Source organism: Lepus europaeus, chromosome 9 (assembly GCF_033115175.1).
Source record: "Lepus europaeus isolate LE1 chromosome 9, mLepTim1.pri, whole genome shotgun sequence".
In the NCBI taxonomy this organism is placed as follows: Eukaryota; Metazoa; Chordata; class Mammalia; order Lagomorpha; family Leporidae; genus Lepus; species Lepus europaeus.
The window spans coordinates 70,037,920-70,060,789 of record NC_084835.1 but is presented as its reverse complement, the minus strand read 5'-3'; the positions used below and the strand labels follow the sequence as shown (position 1 = coordinate 70,060,789).

General features: G+C 48.3%; 1 protein-coding gene across 2 annotated transcripts in view; it reads right to left on the bottom strand.

Moving 5' to 3' along the window:
* Positions 1-1,190: 1,190 nt before the first annotated feature.
* The window catches only part of GATA6 (GATA binding protein 6), a 31,766-nt gene continuing 10,086 nt past the window's right edge, over positions 1,191-22,870 (bottom strand). For both annotated transcript variants that reach the window (XM_062201450.1, XM_062201451.1), the window contains exons 4-7: positions 22,193-22,318; positions 21,209-21,296; positions 21,010-21,113; positions 1,191-2,457 (exon numbers count right to left, since the gene is read on the bottom strand). In XM_062201450.1, coding sequence (XP_062057434.1) covers positions 2,290-2,457; positions 21,010-21,113; positions 21,209-21,296; positions 22,193-22,318 — 486 coding nt within the window. In that variant the 3' untranslated portion in view covers positions 1,191-2,289. The remainder of the gene's footprint in view (positions 2,458-21,009; positions 21,114-21,208; positions 21,297-22,192; positions 22,319-22,870) is intronic.

Sequence of the window (22,870 nt, the reverse complement as noted above, 5' to 3'; positions counted from 1 at the left end):
AAGCCCCAAAGCCAGCACACTTGCCAAGACGGGGTCTGGCGCAGCCACCAGTGATGGGCTCTGTGTCCCTCCCCCACCCTACCCCAGCAGCTACTTTCTGAAGTCTCGCCACATTTCCAAGGACCAGTGAAAAACATTTCCTATGAGCAAGAAGTTAATTTATTTGCAGGGGGAAATGAACGGCTCCTTTTGCTTTCCTGATCCTCCCCTGGGCACCAGAAACAATACTGAGTGACCCCGAAGAGAGCCCAGACAGAGCCTTTGCTTATGTAAGGCGGCCTGGAGTCAGCAGAGGGTGATGGAGGACGCAAACCCCATACATCTTGCGGTAGTGGGTGCGAGGATGGGTTCTTTAAGCTAAGGCGCATGATCTAACTGAATGCACTCCTTGTTGAGAAATGACTTGGTGGTTTCTGTCTCTGTGCATCACACTTTAGAGCAAGAGTGCTGAGACGGGCGCACTTGGAACAAATTATCAGGCTCTGCACCGCACAAAGCCAGGTAAGAGAGGACTCGCTGACAGGGCCAGGATTAGTGGGGTTGGTGGTTAAGACAGGCTACAAAAGGCCCTCCTCTCCTTCTGTCTCCAGTACTTTAATCCCCAAACACTAAAATTCTTTCCCCTTTGTATTAAAAAAAAAAAAATAGAAGAGGGAGGCTTTAGCCACTTAGGGCATCTTAGGACTGAAAGGAACAATATCTGAGACCATGCTCCAAAAATAGGCCATCTGGAGGCCCCAGCAAGAACCCATAACCCAGGGCCAGCACCATGGAGTAGCGGATAAAGCCGCAGTCTAGGACGCCAGCATCCCACATAGGCGCTGATCGGAGTCCCAGCTGCTCCACGTCCCATCCAGCTCCCTACTAATGGCCTGGGAGAAGCAGCAGAAGATGGCCCAAGTGTCTGGGCCCCTGCCACCCATGTGGGAGACCTGGAAGAATCTCCTGGCTCCTGGTTTCAATCTGGCTCAGCCCTGGTCATGGTGGCCATCTGGGGAGTGAACCAGTGGACAGAAGATCTCTCTCTGTCTCTTTGACTCTCCCCTTTTCTCTCTGTCACTCTTTCAAATAAATAAATAATCTTTAAAAAAAAAAAAAAAGGCAGTTTGCAAGCACCACATGCACCTGTTTTATCCAAATAGACAGCCACATAAGCACCAAAATGCTGCCGGAAGGGAAGGAACTCACCGTACAGAAGACAAAACAAGACCCTTTTATTTTTAAAACTCTGGTGAAATAGGTTTCCATATGACATCCCATTTTTAAAAAAATTAATGTAAACCAACCTGTGGGTTAGTCACACTATACAGACTTCATCAGGGTGTGTACAGATGCCTAGAGTATTTACAAATGCTATTTGCTAGGTAGTAAAGTTTTCTTGCCATTTTTCCAGCACTTATTCCACAGTAAAAGAAGGGGGAGACATTTCGGTGTTTTCGTATAAAAATTCTTAACAAATGGAGAAAGGCAATTTTCCTGAGAGAAGATTTGTTCTTGAAATATTCTTTCTTTAACAATTGGGAATATAGAAATGGGATATAGTTGTCAAAGAAGCATAAGAATGTCTAAGTTAACATTTTTCTTTTAAATTATTTTAAGTACCATTAAGTTAAAATGTTTACATTCATTATAAAAAATGCTGTTAAATCTTATGCAAGTGATTTAACACTGATTGCTGCAACGCAAATTGCACTTTTTAAAAAAATTATTGTATACATGGAAGAAAAATATCTTGTTTGCTACCCTGTTTACAAATGCCGACTGACTTCCGGCCAGTCACACGATATGAAGTTTGAGAAACGTCAGTCACAGTGTACGTTACAGTTCGAATGTGGTCTTGCAAAACGAGTGACATTTCTGACGAGACCCCAGGAACCGCCTCGGCCCGCGGAGAAGTGTACCAAACGGCCTCCTGCGCTCCTCCCCGGGAACGCGAGTGGAATCTGCACGTGGACAAGCGATGAAGAAATTCTGGAACAACCAAAATCGGTCAGAAGAAGCACATGATTCGGGGCAATACACACAAAGTCTGTTTTCTGAAACTCTCTCCGCCCCCTCGGCAGGCAAGGCCCGGTCCTGAGGCCTGGCTTCCGGCAGCGGTGCGGGGGCCCGGCCAGGGGCTGACCAGGGGCCAGGCCGGCCCCGTCGTCTCCGCCCCTCCAGCCAGCCCCTCGGCAAGTCCATCTCTTTCGAAATAAAGGCACAGAAATCACGCGGCGGAGGAATGTCTGCCAGCAGAGCGGCCACCGTCCTGACTGCTGGACAAGATGGGACACGGGGCGGTGCGGCTCAGGCCAGGGCCAGCGCGCACCAGGAATCCTGTCGCACAGAAGAGGTGACCTCCGCCGACGAGGCCAGGTTGACGCCCATGTAGAGCCCGTCTTGACCTGAATACTTGAGCTCGCTGTTCTCCGGGTTGCTGCTCTCTCCCGCGCCGGACATCACCGGGGCTCCCGCCTGGGGGTTGCAGACAGAGGAGAAGACGGTTATCCACCATGCCACCAGCCGTCCCAAGCCCGCCACTCAAATGCTATGCTTGCAGCAGGAGGGCCAGAGCCACTCCCCAGAGAGCCACACGGGAAAGAACAAGACAGGCACTGCTCTTCACCGCCTCCGCCAGCGAGCGGGAGCTGCTCACGGTGCCGCAAAGTGCACTGGCCCGCCGCAGTCTCAGAAGCACCACCCGGGTAACTTCACAGCTTGTGACAGCAACCACCCAGCAAGATGCAAGGCAGAGGAGGCAGCACTGCAGACGGGGGCTGGCACTGTGGCACAGATTAAGCCCTGGGCATCCCATTATCGGAGTGCAGTTCAAGTCCTGGCTGCTCTGCTTCCCATCTGCTCCCTGCTGATGTGCCTGGGAGAACAACACAAGGTGGCACAAGTGCTTAGGACCCTGCACCCACTGGGAGACCCAGAAGAAGCTCCTGGCTCCTGCCTCTGGCCTGGTCCAGTCCTGGTTGTTTTGGCCATTTGGGGAATGAATCAGCAGATGGAAGATCTCTCTCTACCTGCCTCTCTGTCTCTCTGTGTGTCTGTCACTCTGTCTGGCAGATTAATAATCTTTTTTAAGTACCAACATGTAAGATCTCTGACAGTAAAACACATCACATAGGTAAATAAGACTTGCATAAGCTAGTCATCACAAAACAGAAAATGCACACAGTGGGCTCGGCCGCCACTTGGGATGCCCACATGCCATGTCAGAAGGCCTGGTTCACATCCTGGCTACTCCGCATTTCCCATCAAGTTTCCTGCTACTGTGCACCCTGACAGGCAGCGGGTAATGGTCCAAGTATTTGGGTCCCTGCTACCTATGTGGGTGACCCCGGTGGAGTTCTTGCCTCAGCTTTGAGCTGGCCTTGTCCTGGCTGTTGTGGGTTGGTATTTAGGGAAAGAACCAATGGATGGAAGGTTTCCCTTTCTCTCTTTTATTAAAGACTTATTTGAAAGGCAGGATTATAAAGAGAGAAACATATACATCCACTGGTTCACTCCCCAAATAGCCGCAATGGCTAGAGCTGGGTGGATCCCGAGCCAGGTGCTTCTTCCTGGTCTCCCACGTGAGTGCAGGGGCCCAAGCACTCTGGCCATCCTCCACTGCTTTCCCAGGCACATTAGCAGAGAGTTGGGTTGGAAGTAAAACAGGTGCCTATATAGGATGCCAGTGTTACAGAAGGTGGCTTAACCTGCTGCACCATTACACCAACCCCGTTTTCCTCTCTTAATCACTCCCCCTTCCAAATATAAATAAATCATATTTTTTAAAAGGAGAGAGAAAATGCAATCTCTACACACACATGACCCGCATGGCCATAAAGCCCAGTAGTCAGGTTGAAGTCTAAAGTGAAAGATACCCAGTTCAACACTCCTGATGCAATGAAATTAGAGGACTGACTTCACAGAGAATAAATCCAGGCATACACAAGCATCCACCTCATTTAGATCTGTACAAGACTGAGCCAGGCTTGAAGGCCACCACATTAGAAAGAATAAGGCTACACTGTTACGATTTTTTTAATTTTAGCAGCAGAGAGCCAGAAAGAGACAGCCAGAACTCCCATCTGTTGGCTCACCTCACAAATGCCCGTCAACAGCCAGGACTGGGCCAGACTGGGCCAGAAACTCAATCCAGGTCTCCCACATGGATAGCAGTGACCCAACTACTCGAACCATCAGTGCTGCCTCCCACGGCCCACACAGCAGGAAGCTGGAGTCAGGAGCCAGTGCCAGGCATCAAACCCAGGCTCTCCGATGTGGGACCTGAGTGTCTTAACTGCTTCACCAAAGCTCCACCCTCCACCCGAGTAGCAATCATTTCTCCCAACAAAAGTTCACTACTCCATTTCCTCCTTTCATCCAAATAGAAAACATGACTTAGGGGACTCAAACCAAAATAACTAAAATCTGTTTAGACTACAGTTGGAGAAAACAGCTGCATTTCAAAGACTTAAAAAAAAAATCTAGCCATAATCATGTACTTCAAATCCTACTTTTTTCCTTCTAATTTCTTACAAGCTTTCAGGCTTCCTCACCACAAATTACTGAATACTTGTTGTTCAACACAGATAGAATAAATTGTACTGCTCAGAGAATTTTTTTTAACATACACAATTCCAACAGGTCCTTAACCAGCCATTTATTCTGGCCATATTGACGCTAGACCGACATGGGTAAAACCCAGGGTACCAGCCATGGGCTGAACTGAACAGAAGTGTGCTGAGCCTCCAGGGTCTGCGTGAGATCCACTCTGCTTCTTTTTCCAAACAAGATCTGGTTTGCTCTCTAATCTTCACAGAAACTCCAAGAAGCTGGGAGATAGGGCTTCAGACAGTGAGTCCACCAGATCTGGTGACTTGCTGTCTGCCTATCCAAACTTCCTCCCCAAACAGACACACACACACACACACCACTCCAGAGGGCACAGATCCTTCCCTCTTCCAGGAAAAATATGGGTCAGAAAATCCTGTAGCAACATCAGAACTTTTCTCTTAAATAACACACATGTAAAGACTTAAGAGCTTGGAATGCATTTTAAAATGCAAATTGCAGTCACTGAGGTGTCTAAAATATACAATGGATTCCTGTGAAAGTTTTGAAATAATCTGAAATTATCTTGTCAAACAAACAATGTGGCGGGTGTGGTCCCAACTTGTCAATACAGCGGATTCACTTTAGCCCTTACTTCTGGAAGGGCCACTATGCACAAATCCAATATGAACTCTGATTTAGCCTCCAGTAAGTAAGGGTGACAATCAACCACAAAAGTACTGTTTGTTTTAGAAAGGGATGATCGTACAATGAGAAGCCAGAGTTCCCTCACCAACAACTTGTGTCACTCACAGCACATGCTGTTGGCTGAAACGCTGAGGATGCCTGTGCCCAAAGGCAGCACCTCTCCAACAACCAGGAAGCACTAACGCAGCAGATCTATTGTCACCACCAGAATCAGCAACAAGAAACAAACAAACAAAAAAATACCCAGTGACAGAGCCCAACACAAGCAGCTCCCAGGCATCATGGCACAGTGGATTGAGCCTCTGCCTGAAATACCCACATCCCATACTGAACACCTGGGAGGTGAATCCCACCTCCATTTCTTTTTTTTTTTTTTTTTTTTTTAAATTTTTGACAGGCAGAGTGGACAGTGAGAGAGAGACAGAGAGAAAGGTCTTCCTTTTGCCGTTGGTTCACCCTCCAATGGCTGCCGCGGTAGCGCACTGCGGCCGGCGCACCGCGCTGTTCCGATGGCAGGAGCCAGGTGCTTCTCCTGGTCTCCCCTGGGGTGCAGAGCCCAAACACTTGGGCCATCCTCCACTGCACTCCCTGGCCACAGCAGAGAGCTGGCCTGGAAGAGGGGCAACCGGGACAGGATCTGTGCCCCGACCGGGACTAGAACCCGGTGTGCCGGCGCCGCAAGGCGGAGGATTAGCCTGTTGAGCCACGGCGCCGGCCTCCACCTCCATTTCTGATCCAGCTTCTTGCTATGTGCCTGGGAGGCAGCAGATGATGGCTCAAGGACTGAGACCCTGCCAACCACATGGGAGACCTGGATGGAGTTCCTGGCTCCTGGCTTCTGCCTGGCCCAGCCTCGGTTCTTAGGGACATTCAGGGAGTGAATCAGCAGATGGAAGAGGGAAGATTTTCTCTCTCCTTCCCTGTTTCTGTCGCTCTGCCTTTCAAATACATAAATAACAATGAATAAAAATACTTTTTTTATTAAAGGAAAGTGAGATGTTCAGTTACCTATCGTGAGTGATGAGTGATCAAGGAGGTAGAGCAGCAATCATAGCAGGAATCACAAGGCAAGGGCCCATGGCAGTCTGCTTGATGGAAATGAGCTTGGGTTCCAAAGTCGTCTTCTGACTCAGTCACCTGCCGAGGGCAGCCACCTCCCTGGTCCTAGCACTGCCTGTCTCAGCTATGGTTGTTGTCAATTAAATGAGATCACATTTGTTAAGAATGTCAGCATAACACTGCCCTGTTAAACATTCCATAAAAGGAAGCAATTCAAGAAAAGAAGGTTCCAGAGAGGACATGCGATGAGACAGCACCTTGGCCTGCTCAAAAGCGAAAGCAGCAAAGGCTGGCAGGAGAGGAAGACCAGAGGGCTGGGCCTCAGACTTACTGGGCCTCTGTCTTCTCGCCTACATGACGGAAATAAGAGGCACCTACATTACCAGGCGTAGTTAACGTAGGTAAAGGCCTTGCGACACTGGCTGGCAATAGTGCAGATGATGAAAGTTTGAGCTGTCATTTTTCTGACTGTTATTAAGGTTAAGGAGCCCAATTATTTATCCCCCCAATTCTACCCCTCAGCCCAGGTGAGCTACTTGCCACCAGCGGCCGGGAACCGGGCAGGGGCAGTCGTGCAGGGCCGGCTGACCACCACCTCCAGGATGATCCTCTTCTAAGTGCTACTGACAGAAACTGGGGCACTCTGCTGTCACTCAAAAGGCTCACCAGCCCTTTTCCAAAGAAGCCACATCAGAGAAATCTCAATGCCTTGAATGTTGTTCTTATACCTAAGCAATAACCCGAAAGGCTACCTGTTGGAATAATTACTGCCTGCTTCAGACAATGCATTCATCTCCGCAGCAAGCCAAGGGGCGGGCTGGCAAAGGGTCAGCAAATCCCAAATTGCTTGAGGGATGAGTGCCTGTAAAAACATCAGCTCATTCGAAATCAAACGCAACAGCTGAATCCAGCAGAGAAAAAGGGCCCACGGAGCTCGAGAGCATTATTTTTAAGTGGAGATGATATTTAAACATGAAATACTGCAAAGAAAATTTTTACAATACTGCAGGAGGCTGATGCTCCATGATGGACACCAGCTCCTTCCACAGGGATGGTGGGGCTGCACCTGCTGCAGGCCCTACAGGAGGCTGCTCGCAGCAGTGTCGAGCGCCATCCAGAAGTTTATGCTCTGCCCTGTGATTTCACTGCTGTAAATGTACTTAAGGAAACCATTTAAAAGAAGGGGAAGGCTCCACACAGGAAGCCATCCATTGCAGTGTTCCTTGTAATAGTGGAAACCATGGAAACAATCTGATGGCTCAATAATGTAGGAATGGTCTGGAAAAGCAGGACATATTCACTCAATGAACTATTACGCAAGTATTAAAATAAAAAGGTCAATGAGCACAATGGAAAAAAATCCCAGAATGTGATGTTAAGTGAAGAACGACAGGATGTGAGTTCTTTGTCATAATTACAACTTATCCATCCACATGGACAAGTCCCACAGGGGGACTCACAGAGCCATCTGTGAGGGCCACACCTTTTAGCCCTCCATACCACTCTGAATATTTTAATTGAATGGCGTAGTAGAACCTAACCTTAAGAAAGAACAGAAGACATTTTCAGTATAGGAAACAACAAAGCCCAAGCACTTGAGAGAAGTCAGCCTGGATGAGGTCATAAAACAACTTGAAAATTCAGAGAATCTGAGTGAGGGCACCAGCAGAGGCAAGGGAAGATCAAGGGGACCCCTGTGTTCCCAGAATCTTTCCATGCCTGGGCAGCCACACACATGCGAAACACGCAGCTGCACACACATACTACAGCCATGCGTCCCGCTCTCAAAACTGGCATCGAGGGGGTGGGCACTGTGGCATAGTAGGTGAAGCCTCCACCTGTGGCACCAGCATCCCATATGGGTACCAGTTCAATTCTGGCCGCTCCACTTCCAATCCAGCTCTTTGCTAATGGCCTGGGAATGCAGCAGAAGATGCTCCCAAGAGTTTGGGCCCCTACACCCACGTGGGAGACCCAAGAGGTCTTGGTTCCTGGCTTCAGATTGGCCCAACTCTGGCATTGCAGCCATTTGGGGGAGTGAACCAGAGGATGGAAGATTTTCTCTCTGTGTGTTTGTAACTCTGTTTGTAACTCTGTAATTATTTCAATAATTTAAATTAAAAAAAAAAAAAGTATCAATTGCAGGAAGAGCCTGGAAACGGTGCAACAACTCTCCTGGGGACACCTGGCTGCTAGTCAAGCCACCTTTCCTCTTAAGTCCCTTTCCCCCAAGATATCAAGAGGTACAATTTGATGGTGGCAGAAGGGTGAATCAGAGAAACTTATGAAGATCCTGGGCCTACCAAACACACACGTAAACATCCAAGTACAAATTTCAGCCGGTCAAAACACTTCCTAATACCTCATTAAACCCTGCATTCACTCACCTACATCAACTCGGCACATGTTTCCTGAGCAAAAGCAGAGAGCAGCGCTTCGGGAATGCGGGAATGTGGGAATGCGCACTGGCGTCACCCTCCTGGCTCCTCCCTCCGGCAGCCCAGGCCAGGCCCAGCATGGAGGCCCTGCTCTCTGGGATCAAAGTGCAATAGGAGGGTGGAGCAGAAATCTGTTCTGTGTTTCCATTCACAGCTTATCTGCCCTCCGCCCTCCCACAGACAGCTGAAAATGGAGGCACTTCCTGTTGAAAGAATGTGTTATCAGCACCAGACCCGGCCTGGGCCGAGCACTGAACGCAGGCCAGCTTAGGTGGGAGACAGGCAGGGCAGCAGGGCTGGAAAACTCCCTCCGAAAGGAAGAAATGACTTCAGGGAGAACTTGGGACACGGAAAACATAAACCAGCCTGGGAGGTAGGCACAGTTCATCTTTATTATTATTATTATTGTTTTAAGATTTACTTTATTTGAAAGGCAGAGCAACAGAGAGAGGAAAGGACAGAGATCATCCAACCCCTGGTTCACTCCCCAAATGGCCACAGCAGTCCAGGTGGGGTGAGGCGAAAGCCAGGAGCCAGGAACTCCATCCGGGTCTCCCAAATGGGTGGCAGGGACTCAAATATTTGGGCCATCTTCTGTCGCCTCCCCCGGTGCATCAGCAGGAGCCGGGTTGGAAGTGGAGCAGCCGGGTGCTGAATGCAGTGCATCAGTGCTGGCCCCAGCACAGTTCATCTTTAGATCACCAGATTTTTTTTTCCCTGTGAGAATGAGACTTCACTATTTTTGGACATTTAGCTGAAAAGTCAAGGATGTCTTGATTTGATAAAGTTGTGTAACCAAATGCCCTGCAGAGCGTCGGGCTCCCAGTAACATTCTCTCCCCTCTCCTTTGCCTCACATAAAGCTGAGGCTGGGGACCACCTCTGATCAGGATGCTCACATGCCATAGCCCTTGGTCTGGCTTGAGACTTAGTTGAAATTTCATGGAAACAAAAGAATTAAAAACTAAGTTCATCTTTGGTGCAAAAAACATTGAAATCCATACATACAAGGGGTCTTCCAAAAGGCCATGGAAACGCATGAGACGAAACCCTACGTTTGTACCTACAACTCATTCTTGAGGCAGAAAACTAGGGTGTGCTCCATCCTCTGTGCTGTAAGCTCTCCGGGCAGTCGAGCTGGCAAAGCAAACAGGCACTGCAGGCAGCAGTAAGCGTGGTCACTGCCAGGGCAGGAGACGCGGATGGCGCTCTGAGGCCGGCTCCGGGCTGTCCGTCCACACAGCGCAGTGAGCCTGCGACCACAGCTTGTCCTCCTGTGAGGGGAAGCCAGCTCCTCCTCCCTGCCCAAGCCTCTGTCTGCTTTCCTAACCTCTAGGTTACACGCCCACGCTGCTTTCTAGCTGCCTTCCTCAAAAGGAAAGCCTCAAACTGCGTATAAATTCCAACAAAAGGGAAACCCTTCCGTGCAAATCTTAACTTCACTATAAAATCAACTCTGGAGGTAACACAAAACCAGATGCCAAAGTGACTTGGTTTAGGTAGGGACACGTGGACGACAGATGAACACATAAAGATTCTGTCTCTCCCAGCACAAAGGAAAACTGTCCATCATAGAAAATCCTCGATTTCTCCTAAGAGCTTAGTAAGCGAGTGAACACAAACACCTTCTCTCCCAAAGGAAAGTTGTGCTCACCTTACCTGGTGACCTAACTCAGTTTTTGTGTTTTTTTGGTTTTTTTTTTTTTTTTTTTTTTTTTTTTTAGAGATTTTTTACTTATTTATTTGACAGGTAGAGTTACAGACAGTGAGAGGGAGAGAGAGAAAGGTCTTCCATCTACTGGTTCACTCCCCAAATGGCTGCAATGGCCAGAGCTAGGCCTACCTGAAGACAGGAGCCAGGAGTTCTTCTGGGTCTCCCAGGCAGGTGCAGGGACCCAAGGACTTGGGCCATCTTCCACTGCTTTCCCAGGCCATAGCAGAGAGCTGGATCAGAAGTGGAGCAGCTGGGTCTCAAACTGGCACCCATATGGGATGCCGGCATTGCATTTGGCAGCTTTACCTGCTAACCTACATAGTCCCCTCAGTTTTTTTTGTTTTTGTTTTTGTTTTTTTGTTTTTTTTTTTTTTTTTTAGTTTTCTTGAAAGGCAGAATTACAGAGAGGCACAAACAGAAAGAGAGTGATCTTCTATCCACTAGTTTACTCCCCAGAGTGAAATAGCCAAGCCCAAGCACTTGGGCCATCTTCTGCTGCTTTTCCCACTCCATTAGCAGGGAGAGCTGGATCAGAAGTGGAACATCCAGGACTCCTATGGGATGCCAGCATCACAGGCAGCACCTTACCCGCTGCGCCACAACACCGGCCCTGGGAGATTTGTTCCGGGGAATTTCACTGACTGCCCCTCGGCCCTGGGGCCAGCTTACATCCGCACTGAAGGGTACTGCCCTTCGCAAGGAGGAGAGCGCACTTCTCTTCCGGGCACAGAGCACAGCGCTGCATGCCACCCCTGCACTCTAACAGCAAACCTGGGACGGGGAGGAAAGGCAGCAGCCCAGGCTCACAAGTGCTCCAGGATTACTCGTAAAACATGACGGTACTTCAAATGTTGGTGGAAATGGGATTTAGCTTATTTTGGCACACACAAGAAAAATACTTGGAAATCTGTTCATATGCTGGGTATTTAAAAAGTTCAAGGCAAATATGTCTCCTGAAACTATGCATAGATTTCATTTTTTTGTAGAAAATAAATCTTACGTTTTCATTATTCCACTAACTTCTTGGAGAACCTGATTGATGTACAAATATAAATTACAAGGCGAAGACTCTGTCCCACAACTTGAAGGCAACGAGTGTACGAAAGGAAAACCTTTGAAAATGAGTCAAAATGGGTTCCGAGAAGCCAGTAGTCTGCTCTCGTGTTAAAATAGCACAAGATCCTGGGGCAAAATTTGAAACTCAGGGGGTTATCACCTTCACTGAGTGACAAGACAGGACTTCCATCCATCGTTCACTCCCCAAACGGCCACAGCAGCGGGGGCCGGGCCAGGCTGAAGTCAGGAGCCTGGGACTCTCTCCACGTCTCCCTCCTGGGCCACCTTCTGCCACCTTCCCAGGCACTTCAGGGAGCTGGGTGGGAAGTGGAGCAGCCGGGACTGGAACGGTGCTCACATGGGAAGACGGAGTCACCGCAGCAACTTAACCTGCTGCAACACACCACGGGCCCCAGTTTATCACCTTAACTCTGATATCAGAACCTAGCATCTCAACGTCAAAGAGCACGCTGCGGTCAGGGATCCCAGGAGCATTCACGACGCGTGTAAACCTCAGAGAAGCTACTGAGCATCAGAAGGAACGGGAAACAGTTGCCTACCAGACAAACAAAAAGCTTCGAAACGTCACTGCTTCCTTCACACAGTAACTCCACGTCTCTAAATTGCCCGCTTAGGGATGTCAGGGTTTAGTCCTACTATCTTGGGATTAAAACCCAACAGTGTCGTATAAAGAAAGCACACCACTACCCACTTCCAAGACTGTGTTTAAGCAGAGCCCTTTTTCTTGAACTTCAAAGAGGCCTACAGGCATCTCCCGCTTAGGCCACACAGCACCCGCAAGGCCCGAGAGCAGGAATTGCTTTTTCTCTTCATTAGAAGGGCAACAGAGGCTCCGCGAAGCCCGGGCGGGGTGCTCCAGTCACTGGGACTGGAGCTGCGAGCCGTTTCCTTCCAGCAGCCGATCTGTGAACGCCCAGAACACAGCGAGGCTTCACCACAAACCACGCAACTCAACCGAGCAATTCTGGGGCACGTGCCCCAGGCCTGGTCAAAGCCCACCACGCCACCACGGCGGCCAGCATTCAGCACAGCAGTGACCTGGAGCTGTCTACTCCTAAGACCCCCAACAGCCAATGGGATCAAGGCCTTGCTGTTTATTTGTTCAAACCTTTCTTAAAATCTGCAGCCAAGAAAACAAGCTTTGTTCTCAGTCTCCCAAATCCTGAGTGCGGGGCCTTTTAGAAAGACTTAGTATGATAGGCAGCCAGAATTATGAATTGCCACCTTGCTAACATCTGTCTTCGAGGATGTCTTTTTTAAAATTATTGAAATTTTCAGAGAAAATGAACAAGCAGGCCTAAACCTGCACAGAGCTAACAGACTGTGTTTAATTCATCTCTACTAGGTCTGCATACTGCTAGGAACTCTTCTGGCAGACGCCCATGAAATGCATAATAAATTACTTTTGTTCCAGTAAAGGAATTCATTTTCTTCGAAGATTCATTTAGCAATAACATTTCAGAGCATTCTAAGCCAGACTTCTTAAATTTGACCATGTTTTCCCATAACCTTATTTCATGTTTTGTGACAATTTTGTATATTTAATAGAGGCAGGACAACACGGCAAAGAATCAGTAAGCTGCAAAGAAAAAGTTGTGTTCTAACATGAGGCCACCGGACAAAGCGAGAAACTTCTGCCTACCCTTTTTCTTTCTCCATTATTCTGGCTTTCAGATGGTAATGAGTCACTTATTAAATAAACCACAGTTCTGTGACACATTGAGTGAACATACGAATTCCAGACTACTTAAAAACCAATACAACTGTACTGTTTCCTAATAGATATACAAGCCACTGGGTACTAACAGTGCGAAATACTACTGCTTACCGTCCTCCCCATCTCTCTCTCTCATACACACACACACACACACACACACGGGGGGGGGGGGGGGAGTCTAGAAAAAAAGCCTTCAGAGCAAAATGAAAGAATGCAAAGCCCACTCGCTGAGCAGCTCCCCGCTGGGGTGACGTGTGACTTTCACTGGGAGGCCGTTGTGGTCAGACAGGAACGTGAGTTATTAGAAGGGGCTGTGAGCGAAGAAGAAAAAAAAAGGGGAGCCTGGCACACAGGGAGCATGAAGATAAAATGCCAACAAAATATTTATGTCCGTGGCTTGTAGCAAGTGGCAAGTGGGATATTAATAACCGTGATGATTGGTCAACTCCCTGGGAGTGGTAAGAGGCCTGGGCTGGGAGGCAGGAGACGCCGGTTCCAGTCCCGGCTTCAACGCGGGCTTGCTTTGTGACCTTACGGAGTCACTCGGGATCCTGGTTTATAAATGAGGCAATAATAATCCCTAACCACACTCTCTCACAGACCCTTGTGGGAGATTAATGGTATTTTAACTCTTTTTTTTTTTTAAATTCATTTAGAAAAGAATGCCTTGGACAATAAGCTCTGAAAAAAAAAAAAAAAGGAAGACTTGTCTGAAGAAAGGCTTTTTTAATGATTTCATAAAAATTAACTGAAGACAATTTAAATATTTTGAGAAGTTACAAAACAGCACTCACCGTACATGGAATTAAATCACACCATTAAGATTTTTACGACTGCAATCTTCTCTGATATTTTGATTTAAGAACCTTGTTATAACCACATTAAGCACATCAGCCACAGTAATTTTCTGTTCAATAATACCAACAATTTTACTACTAATAACATCATGTTTCTACCTGATATTATCCAACTTCCAGTCTTTGTACCATAATACATTTTACTGCTAAGTATAATATTCATAGAAAAATCACAGGAAGTACCTTTTACCCAAGTGGCCACAAGTAAATCACTCCTTAGACTGCAGTCCCTGCTTCAGTGGGAAGATGATCTGATGCTGAAATTAATCGAAATTAGCCCCATTTCTCTCTGATGAGTTCAAAGAGATAGACTCATAATCACACAGCGACCTGGCACGCTGTAGCGGCAGCAGACTGGGTCCAAGCCGAAGCCCTGCTTCTTAATCTGACACACGGCCTTGGGCCTGTTCCCTACCTCCTGAGGCTCGCTCAGAAAGAGGATTAAAGGGAAGGCGCCCCTTAAGCACCTGGCACAGAACGGGTACTCGAGAGAAGCTCCTCTCCTGCCTGCCTGCGCCCACTCTCCCCTAAGTGAGAAAGGACAGGGAAGGGAAACGAACTTCCCAAACACAAGCACTCCGAGACAAGATCCAGCACTAGCCCATGACTGCGTGGCTCTCAGGTATCCGAAAGGCTCTCGTGGAATATTTAGGAACGAAGTGCTCACTTTCTGCCCAGGCCCCAGAGCCTCTTTCCTGCATGGAGACTACCTCCACCCACCCCGCCCCTTCACAAATAACACGCCGGTAAGCACAAGCTTTGCGAAAGCCCCTGCCAGCTCCTCAACAGGAACTACGATCCAAGGTGATTCCATCACAGAGAGGAAGAGCGGGGTAAGATCTGCGGGCGGGGAACTCCCCCTCCAACTGACAACTGCAGAGTCAGCGACGGGACTACGGGGGCCTTCTCCAAGGGCACAGGACACAAACGTCCACACAGAAAACAGAATCCCCTGAAGAATGGTAAATACTCATCAGCACAGTGGCTCGGCTTTCTTGAGGCCTCACCCCAACAAGGCCACTCCCAAGCGCTATGGCTGCGCACCTGCAACCTCCCCGTGGCCCAGGGGACGGAAGTCGAGCTAAGCACACACACACGGCACCCCAGGAGCCACGTGGGAAGGACTGATGCCACGGATTCAACACCAAGAAGCCGAGGGCACAGAATCAGGGATGGGTCGGAGACGAAGTCTCTGCAAATGTCCGCCTCTTTCTGTGACAGCTGTACATCGCCAGCCACGAGCCACCAGAAGCAGGGAAAGTTACTTCCTGTTACTTCCAGCTCAGCATGCCCATCGTGTTTCCATGGGCGGGGGTAACCAGGCAGCCACCCAGCACCCCTGGAGACAGAGACGGAGACATTCTGTGAACCGGACAAGCAGGGGCATGCCAGCATCTGTTTACATCAATTCTCAAAATGCTCCCAACAAAAAGGCTTTAATTCTTAGACTCCGACATAGAGAAAACACATTTGCCATCAGAGTGGGGGCAGGATGACGGGCAGCGTTTAGCAGGGGCCACAGTCAGGCCCCGCTGAAGGCTGGCCCGAGGCTGGGCTGACACACTGTCAAACATCTACTTCGCCTGGCTTTTGCCAGTCTCGCTTCCTGCCCTTGGCTGTGACATTCCACGCTCCAACCACACTGAACTCACGGCTTCTTCCCTTCAATACCACAGATTCCCATTCTTTCCAGGATGCCTCCCTTGAACCCAATAGCTCCCTGAAAAAGCCCTACCCAACCAGGTGGGGGTGGGCATTTGGCCGAGCAAGTAAGATGGCCACACTCCCCACTGGAGAGCCTGGGATTGTCCACCTGCCCTGGCTGCTCACTCCAGCTTCCTGGGGAGTCAGCAGTGATGGCATAACTAATTAGCTCCCTGTCCCCGATGCGGGGGCCCTGGATTGAGTTCCCAGCTTCCAGCTTAGGTCCAGCCTAGTTCCCAGCCATTGTGGGCATCTGGGTGTGAACCCATGGGTGGGAGTCCTCACTCACTCTTTCTCTCTGCCTCTCAAACAGCTGGGGGAAAAAAATCCTACCCAACTAATTCCATTGTCCTCCCCTCTTAGAAGCAATTTCTGAGTCTCCAGAGTTCCTTGATTTGATTCCCAAAACTGTCCCTCTCTGGTAAAGCACTCCCCAATCTGGCCGGCAGCGCCAGACCCATCTGTGGGCCCAAGCTCAGGCCACCAGCAGTGAATAATGCCGGGGCTGGGACCCTGTTTCACTCAACTGTGCAGAGCGCCTCCCACAGAGCAACCTGCTCAGGTAGAAAAACCAGGGTAGAACAGTCTTCTCCAGTGACTGCCCTGGTCCGCCCCACTTGAATACGTTCATGGCACATGGCACTAAAGGAAGTTTATGTTGGTGCAGAACTTCTGAAATCCATGCAGTTACTTCATAATGTGCATTTTTTTCTATGAACTTCTTGAAGACCCTACGTTTAATGATGTCGAGACTAACTTCAGTTTTAATATCAACTTCAGTAGGTTTTAGCTTTAAGTTTTTTTTTGTTTTTTTTTGTTTTTTTTTTTTTTTTTTTTTTTTTTTTTTTTTTTTGACAGGCAGAGTGGACAGTGAGAGAGGGAGACAGAGAGAAAGGTCTTCCTTTTTCCATTGGTTCACCCCCCAGTGGCCACTGCAGCCAGTGCGCTGCGCTGATCCGAAGCCAGGAGCCAGGTGCTTCTCCTGGTCTCCCATGGGGTGCAGGGCCCAAGCACTTGGGCCATCCTCCACTGCACTCCCTGGCCACAGCAGAGAGCTGGCCTGGAAGAGGGGCAACCGGGACAGGATCGGTGCCCCGACCGGGACTAGAACCTGGTGTGCCGGCGCCGCAAGGCGGAGGATTAGCCTATTGAGCCGCGGCGCCGGCCAGCTTTAAGTATTTATAGAAACTTCTTAGACAGGCAAAATAAATTCAGTGATTCCTTATCCTCAGGCTTTTAAGTCTTATTGCTAATTTCATCACCAAATTAATCCCTGTTATTCCAAAGAAAGTTAAAAAGGAAAAACTACATTTTGTCTATGAGTTTGGGGGCTGGGCTATACAAATTTTATATAAAATGCCCTCGAGTTTTTCAAATATTGAATAGTAACTCATGGGAAGATGAGAACATGTATGGGCGATTATTAAATCTTAGGAGAACTGCCTGGAACAATATGTCACTGTGTTTTTCTCCTAAATCGCTTTGAAAAGAACCTCTATAAAACATAGCTCGGTTAACAAATGAAATTTAAGGGAACAGATTTTAACATCATTATAATGCCAAATAAAGTCTGACATTTCTATGGATCAACTAAATACAAGTTTCCCAGTAAATCTATGTGTATAGGAACATTTCTAACCAGAACAGAAGCCTATTTTTGTCATCTATCGAAAATTAAGTTTAACAATTCTTTTTAAAAGCACAAAGAAGCCGGCGCCGCGGCTCAATAGGCTAATCTTCCGCCTGTGGCACTGGCACCCCAGGTTCTAGTCCCAGTCCAGCTCTCTGCTATGGCCCAGGAAGGCAGTGGAGGATGGCCCAAGTCCTTGGGCCCTGCACCTGCATGGGAGACCAGGAGAAGCACCTGGCTCCTGGCTTCAGATCAGCGCAGCGCACCGGCTGCAGTGGCCACTGGGGGGTGAACCAATGGAAAAAGGAAGACCTTTCTCTCTGTCTCCCTCTCTCACTGTCCACTCTGCCTGTCAAAAAAAAATAATAATAATAATAATTCAAAGGCACAAAGAAATCCAAAGGAACACACCAGGCACTAAGTAATACAAGGTCACCGGGCATGAGTCTTCCCAGACTCAGCACGCTGCCCGGCCCTCTGCCTGCACCATGCACGCACAGCTGACAGAGAAACTGAGTCATGAGGTGGCCAGGTCATAACCCGATGACTCGGATCAGTAAGAATGTCTACTTGTAGCAAGTAAGTCAACAAAGCTGGCTTCAGAGCGGCACAGAAATGGCGCACACGGACTTCTACACTGGCCTTGGAGGGCGCGTGTGCTGGGAATCCTGCCCGCCCGCCGTGGCCCCCGAGGAGGGGCGACCTGAAACGCCAGCTCACAGCCCCAGACAATGAGGACAGCCCCCAGGCTCCCTGCAAAAGAGCCAAGAGAGCTCGGGAGCCTGGCGCCACCTTGTAAATGGCCCACCCCACCAGCAAGGCAGGTCAGGGGCGCTGTAGGAAGCCTGCTGGGAATGCGACCTCTCAGTGATTTCTAAAGATGTCACTGTGGGCCCCAGGATCAGTTTGGGACTCCCTTGCAGAAACTGGCAATCATTAAAGAAACCCAATTAAGTTGCCCTTTCCATCTATAAATGTAGGGGTGTCGGCCCCTCCACCTCCCTGCCTTCCACCAGAGAGTGCCCGAAAACACCCCAGGGCTCTCATCTCCACCTCATCCCAGAGAGCACTCCAATTTTAGGGGACTTAAATTTGACCAGCCAAGGATAGACACACTTGTAACACAAACAAAACATCAAACACATCAACTATGACCTCGCTCTGCAGATCCAGTATCTCCTTCCCCTACAGCACTTCGCACAGTCATTGACGAAGCCAGCGCCCTCCATCAGTCCACGTTGGGGCCAGAATGGGGAAATGACACAGCTCTGTCAACACGCCACCTTTTAAAGACACGTCTGCCAGCAGCCGCACACGACTCCCCCAGCCTGCTCTGCACAGCTCCTGGGCAGCCACACCGGCCCTGCGAAGGGACGCAGGCTTAGCCCATCCAGGAGAGGCCCCGGGAGGTGCTTAGGGGCCCAGGGCACGCAGGAGCCTTCCTCGGTAACAAGCTGAGGGGACCACTCCGGCCTCCTGAAGTTACTCTCCAAGAGACTTTTCCAAAGGCAGCCAGCACATGGGCTTCGGCCACACCGGCCTGCTTGCCACACCAGCCACATGAGGTAGGGTAGGGCCTTAGAGAAAACAGAGACCTGAGAGCCCGGTGCCGGCCCCCTGCCCTCCAGCCTGGGAGGGGTCGGTCCCTGGTTGGGGAGGGGAGGGCAGGCCGATGGTGTGCCCACACACACACCTTGCCCCGGGGAAATTCCTGTGACCCACACCAGCCACCCCTGGCTTCCCAGCTCCTGTGAGGGCTACCTGGGCTACAGGAGGGAGAGGGGCTCCCAGCAGAAGACCTGGGGTCCCAGCACCACGGCTGCCTTGCCTCTAGGCCTCTGGCAGGAAGCTGACCTTTTCCTGGAAAGTCATGGCCAAGAAGGCATGTCCACCTGCATAGCCCCAGGGGAGAGGGCCTCAGCCCATCCCAGGCCCCTGGGCCAGGCAAATCTGGGCTCTTCCCAAGGTGGAACAGCCTACTTTGAAACTTGACATCACAAAGCCACAAAAGCAAAACCCACTGCACCCACAAGGGCTCAAAGCCCAGGGTGGGGCGGCAGCCCCGTTTATCAATCAGATCAGGCTTTTACCACCCTTCGGCTGGCAGCGAGCGAGAGCCCACAGCCGGAGAGCCGGCTGCTCCCTCGGAGCCTCGGAAAGCCAACGCATTGCCTCCTCCGGCTGCTCTGGTGACCTAGAGACTAGCAGTATTTTTAAATAATTTCAGTCTTTTCGTTTCTGCACAATTCACCTGTGCTAGTCACTGCTTTGAGCCTTGAAGTTACATCTATCTAACTCTCCTGGGAGGGGCGGTGGGGACAAAACACCGCACGCCAGAGCCCTTTTACAAAGGCTAAACACACTGCTCAGCCTGCATCTGTAACCAACCAACCAGCGGCCAACGGGAGGCTTTTTCCCGTGGAAGAATCCGAATGGACGCCTTGTTTGATTAAAAAAAGCAGCTCAAAAGAATGAGTCCGTGAGCAAAGAAGTATCAAACATAAACAGAAGCACTGTGCAAATACTTTAAATATTTTGTTTTTGTTTCTTAAAAGTCAGTAAAAATACTGCGGAGACACCCATCAGCCAGGTCGTTGGTTCCCAAACACCTCCCAGGCAACAGTTTCAGTTTCACCTGGGGTACTTGTTAAAAAAAAAAAAAAAAGCACCAATTTCCCAGCCCCACCTCCAGCAGCAGAGGACTTAACTCAGGGTGGGGCCAGGAAATCTGCAGTATTTAAGTACCCTAAATTAAAAATAAAGTATAAATAAACCCGTGGTGAAACTGTAGAAAACAATTGCCATGCAAATAGGAATTCAAATACTGTTGGTTACTTCAAAACATCTTAGCATAACCCTAAAAATCATTGTAAAATTCTGATTGCTTGGCCCGGTTATTTTCTTTGTTTAGGTTTTTTTTTTTTTTCTTTAAGAGTATTCCAGCTAAGCATTAAGGTGGGACAACGATCTTAACTGAGTTTCGATCGTTTTCGATCAAACTCACTTTGTGACCTTCACAAAGCCCCAGGCAGCGACTCCCCTACCCGGGAAATCGGGAAGTCGGGTAAGAAGCCTCGGCAGTTGCCTCTGGAGGTACGCTGCCTGCCCCTGGAGGGGAGAAAGACCGAACACGTGGCGAGGAGTAGGCAACAGCTGGAACTGCTGTCACAAGCAAAAGCGGCTTTAAATGCTGGGGGTCCCAGGGTCCCATGAGACCCAGTAGTTTTTCCAATCTACCGTAGAAATGTTCAGATATAGCAACTCTGCTAAAAGCCCCAAAATAAAGCAATTTAAAGCTCTTCAAACCAAAACTTCTCACTTTAACTTGGGTTAATTTAACCATAAAAAAGTGATTTAGATCTTAATTCAGAGGTTTGTCATGTACTTAGGTTTGTCATTTTGTTGACATTCAAATGTGATTTCTTCTAAAAACTATTCTTAGGTATCAACTAACTCAGCTGAACTGTTGGTTTAGATTATTGAACTACCAGTTAAGATAAAATGTTAAGATAATTTACTACAGAGTAACCCACTCACTCACTCCCACTCTCTGGCCACGCGGTTTGTAGCACTTACCCCTGAGGCTGTGGATTGTGTTGTAGGGGAAGCGTTTTTGCTGCAGTCATCCGAGTTGGAAGAGGTGGACGTTGGAGTCATAGGAACGGAATTATTGCTATTACCTGCAACAGTCAAAATAAGCATTATAAACATACGCATACTCCACGGTTAAGAGTGGCAAATACTTTGCAACCAAATGACAATTTGTTATATTTACCAGAGCAAGTCTTTGACTTATTTATGTTCTTAGGTTTTCGTTTCCTGGTCTGAATTCCCTCTTTTTTCATAGCAAGTGGTCGAGGCACCTAAAAATTTTTCATAGGCCATAAGCTTAATAAATATTATTTTGAAGGAAAACCCAACAAAGGAGCCAACATTGGTACTGAAAGCCCTCATTTAAAAGTATCTGGCATACATTTCAATCCAATTTTTAGACACACTCAATAGATTCCAAGTGCACAAAGACTACACTTTTCCCATCAAAAGCAGAAATTCCTTCAGAAAAAAAAAATGGGGTGATTTGCAAAGGAAATTCTGAGTCCTTCATCTTAATGCATATTGTTTGAAATAACTTTAATTACAGAGTAGGTATTTTATTGGGTAAAGATTTTATTTAATTACAGAGTAGATATTTATCAGGTAAAGATTTATTTCAATATTTAAAATTTAACTTTAAAAAGCTATCATATGCCCTCTTCCCCTGAGAGGTTCAGAGTTTTCTTTCTTGGTCTCACTTTGCACAATCCTTTTGAAGTATAGAATGTTTCTAACCAACACTGTCAAACTGTTACTCCTTGTACAAATGTGTTTCATTGCCTTCAAAATTTCTAAAGAGTTAAGATGTACCAACTAACTAGCTATTGTGCATTTCTCCTTGGTTTCTTTAAAAGTACACAGTTTTTTAAAATGATTGCTACCATGTTAGCAACTCTAAAATGTACAGTTTCCACATTTCCACAATTCTAAACCTGGAATGAGATTTCCAGTGGGTGTCTGGGATGGTTTAACTGGCAGCTTTTTAAATTGCTTTTGGTACAGAACAGTTCTCGGCGTAACTAGCACCATCTTAGATTCAATAAAGTGTTAGTCCATCCAGATTTCACTCTCACCCTTGCATTTGCTGATTCTGTTTAAAACTGAAACCATGTACAACAAGCCAGATACCCAACGTGTACACATGAGAGCAGAACACAAGGCGCACCCCATGTAGTTTCATGTAGAGTCCACAAGCATTGCACACGGGTTCCCCCTCGGCATTTCTGCGCCACAAGGTGGTGGTTGTGGTGTGACAGTTGGCACAGGACAATCCAAGCCGCCGTGAGGAAGGCTGGAAAACAGCACAAAGATGTCAGCGGAGAAAACAGCCATGTTTGTGTAACTGCTATAGACATTAAGATATCACGTCCCTGTCGTCCACAAGCATGTACCTGGTTTAATGTAAGTGAACTATCTCTGGGGAAAAAAAAAAATTGCCGGGGGGGTGGGGGGACGACGAGGGTAATTAGGTTGACCTCCCTGGACCAAGAACCATGAAGCTTGCAGTGAGCTCAATCCCATGCATTTGATTGGCTCCTCCAGCATATATGTGTCATGGACTAACTGGGAAACATCGCATGCATGTTGGCCAGTATCATTAGGCAAAGCTTTCACCAGCATTGTAACATGGAGAGTTTCACCAGTAGTTTCTTTTCCAAGAACTTAAAGAGTTTCTCAATTACTGTTACTTTCTAGAGGAAATTAAAAGATTTCCTTGAAGAGTTATATTCCAAGACACACCAGAAGTAATAATGCAACCAGACATTAATAATATGAGAGTCCTTTCCCTTATCCCGAATTCCCACTTATGGACTGCACTCAGTCAGGCATTGCTGGCACAGGT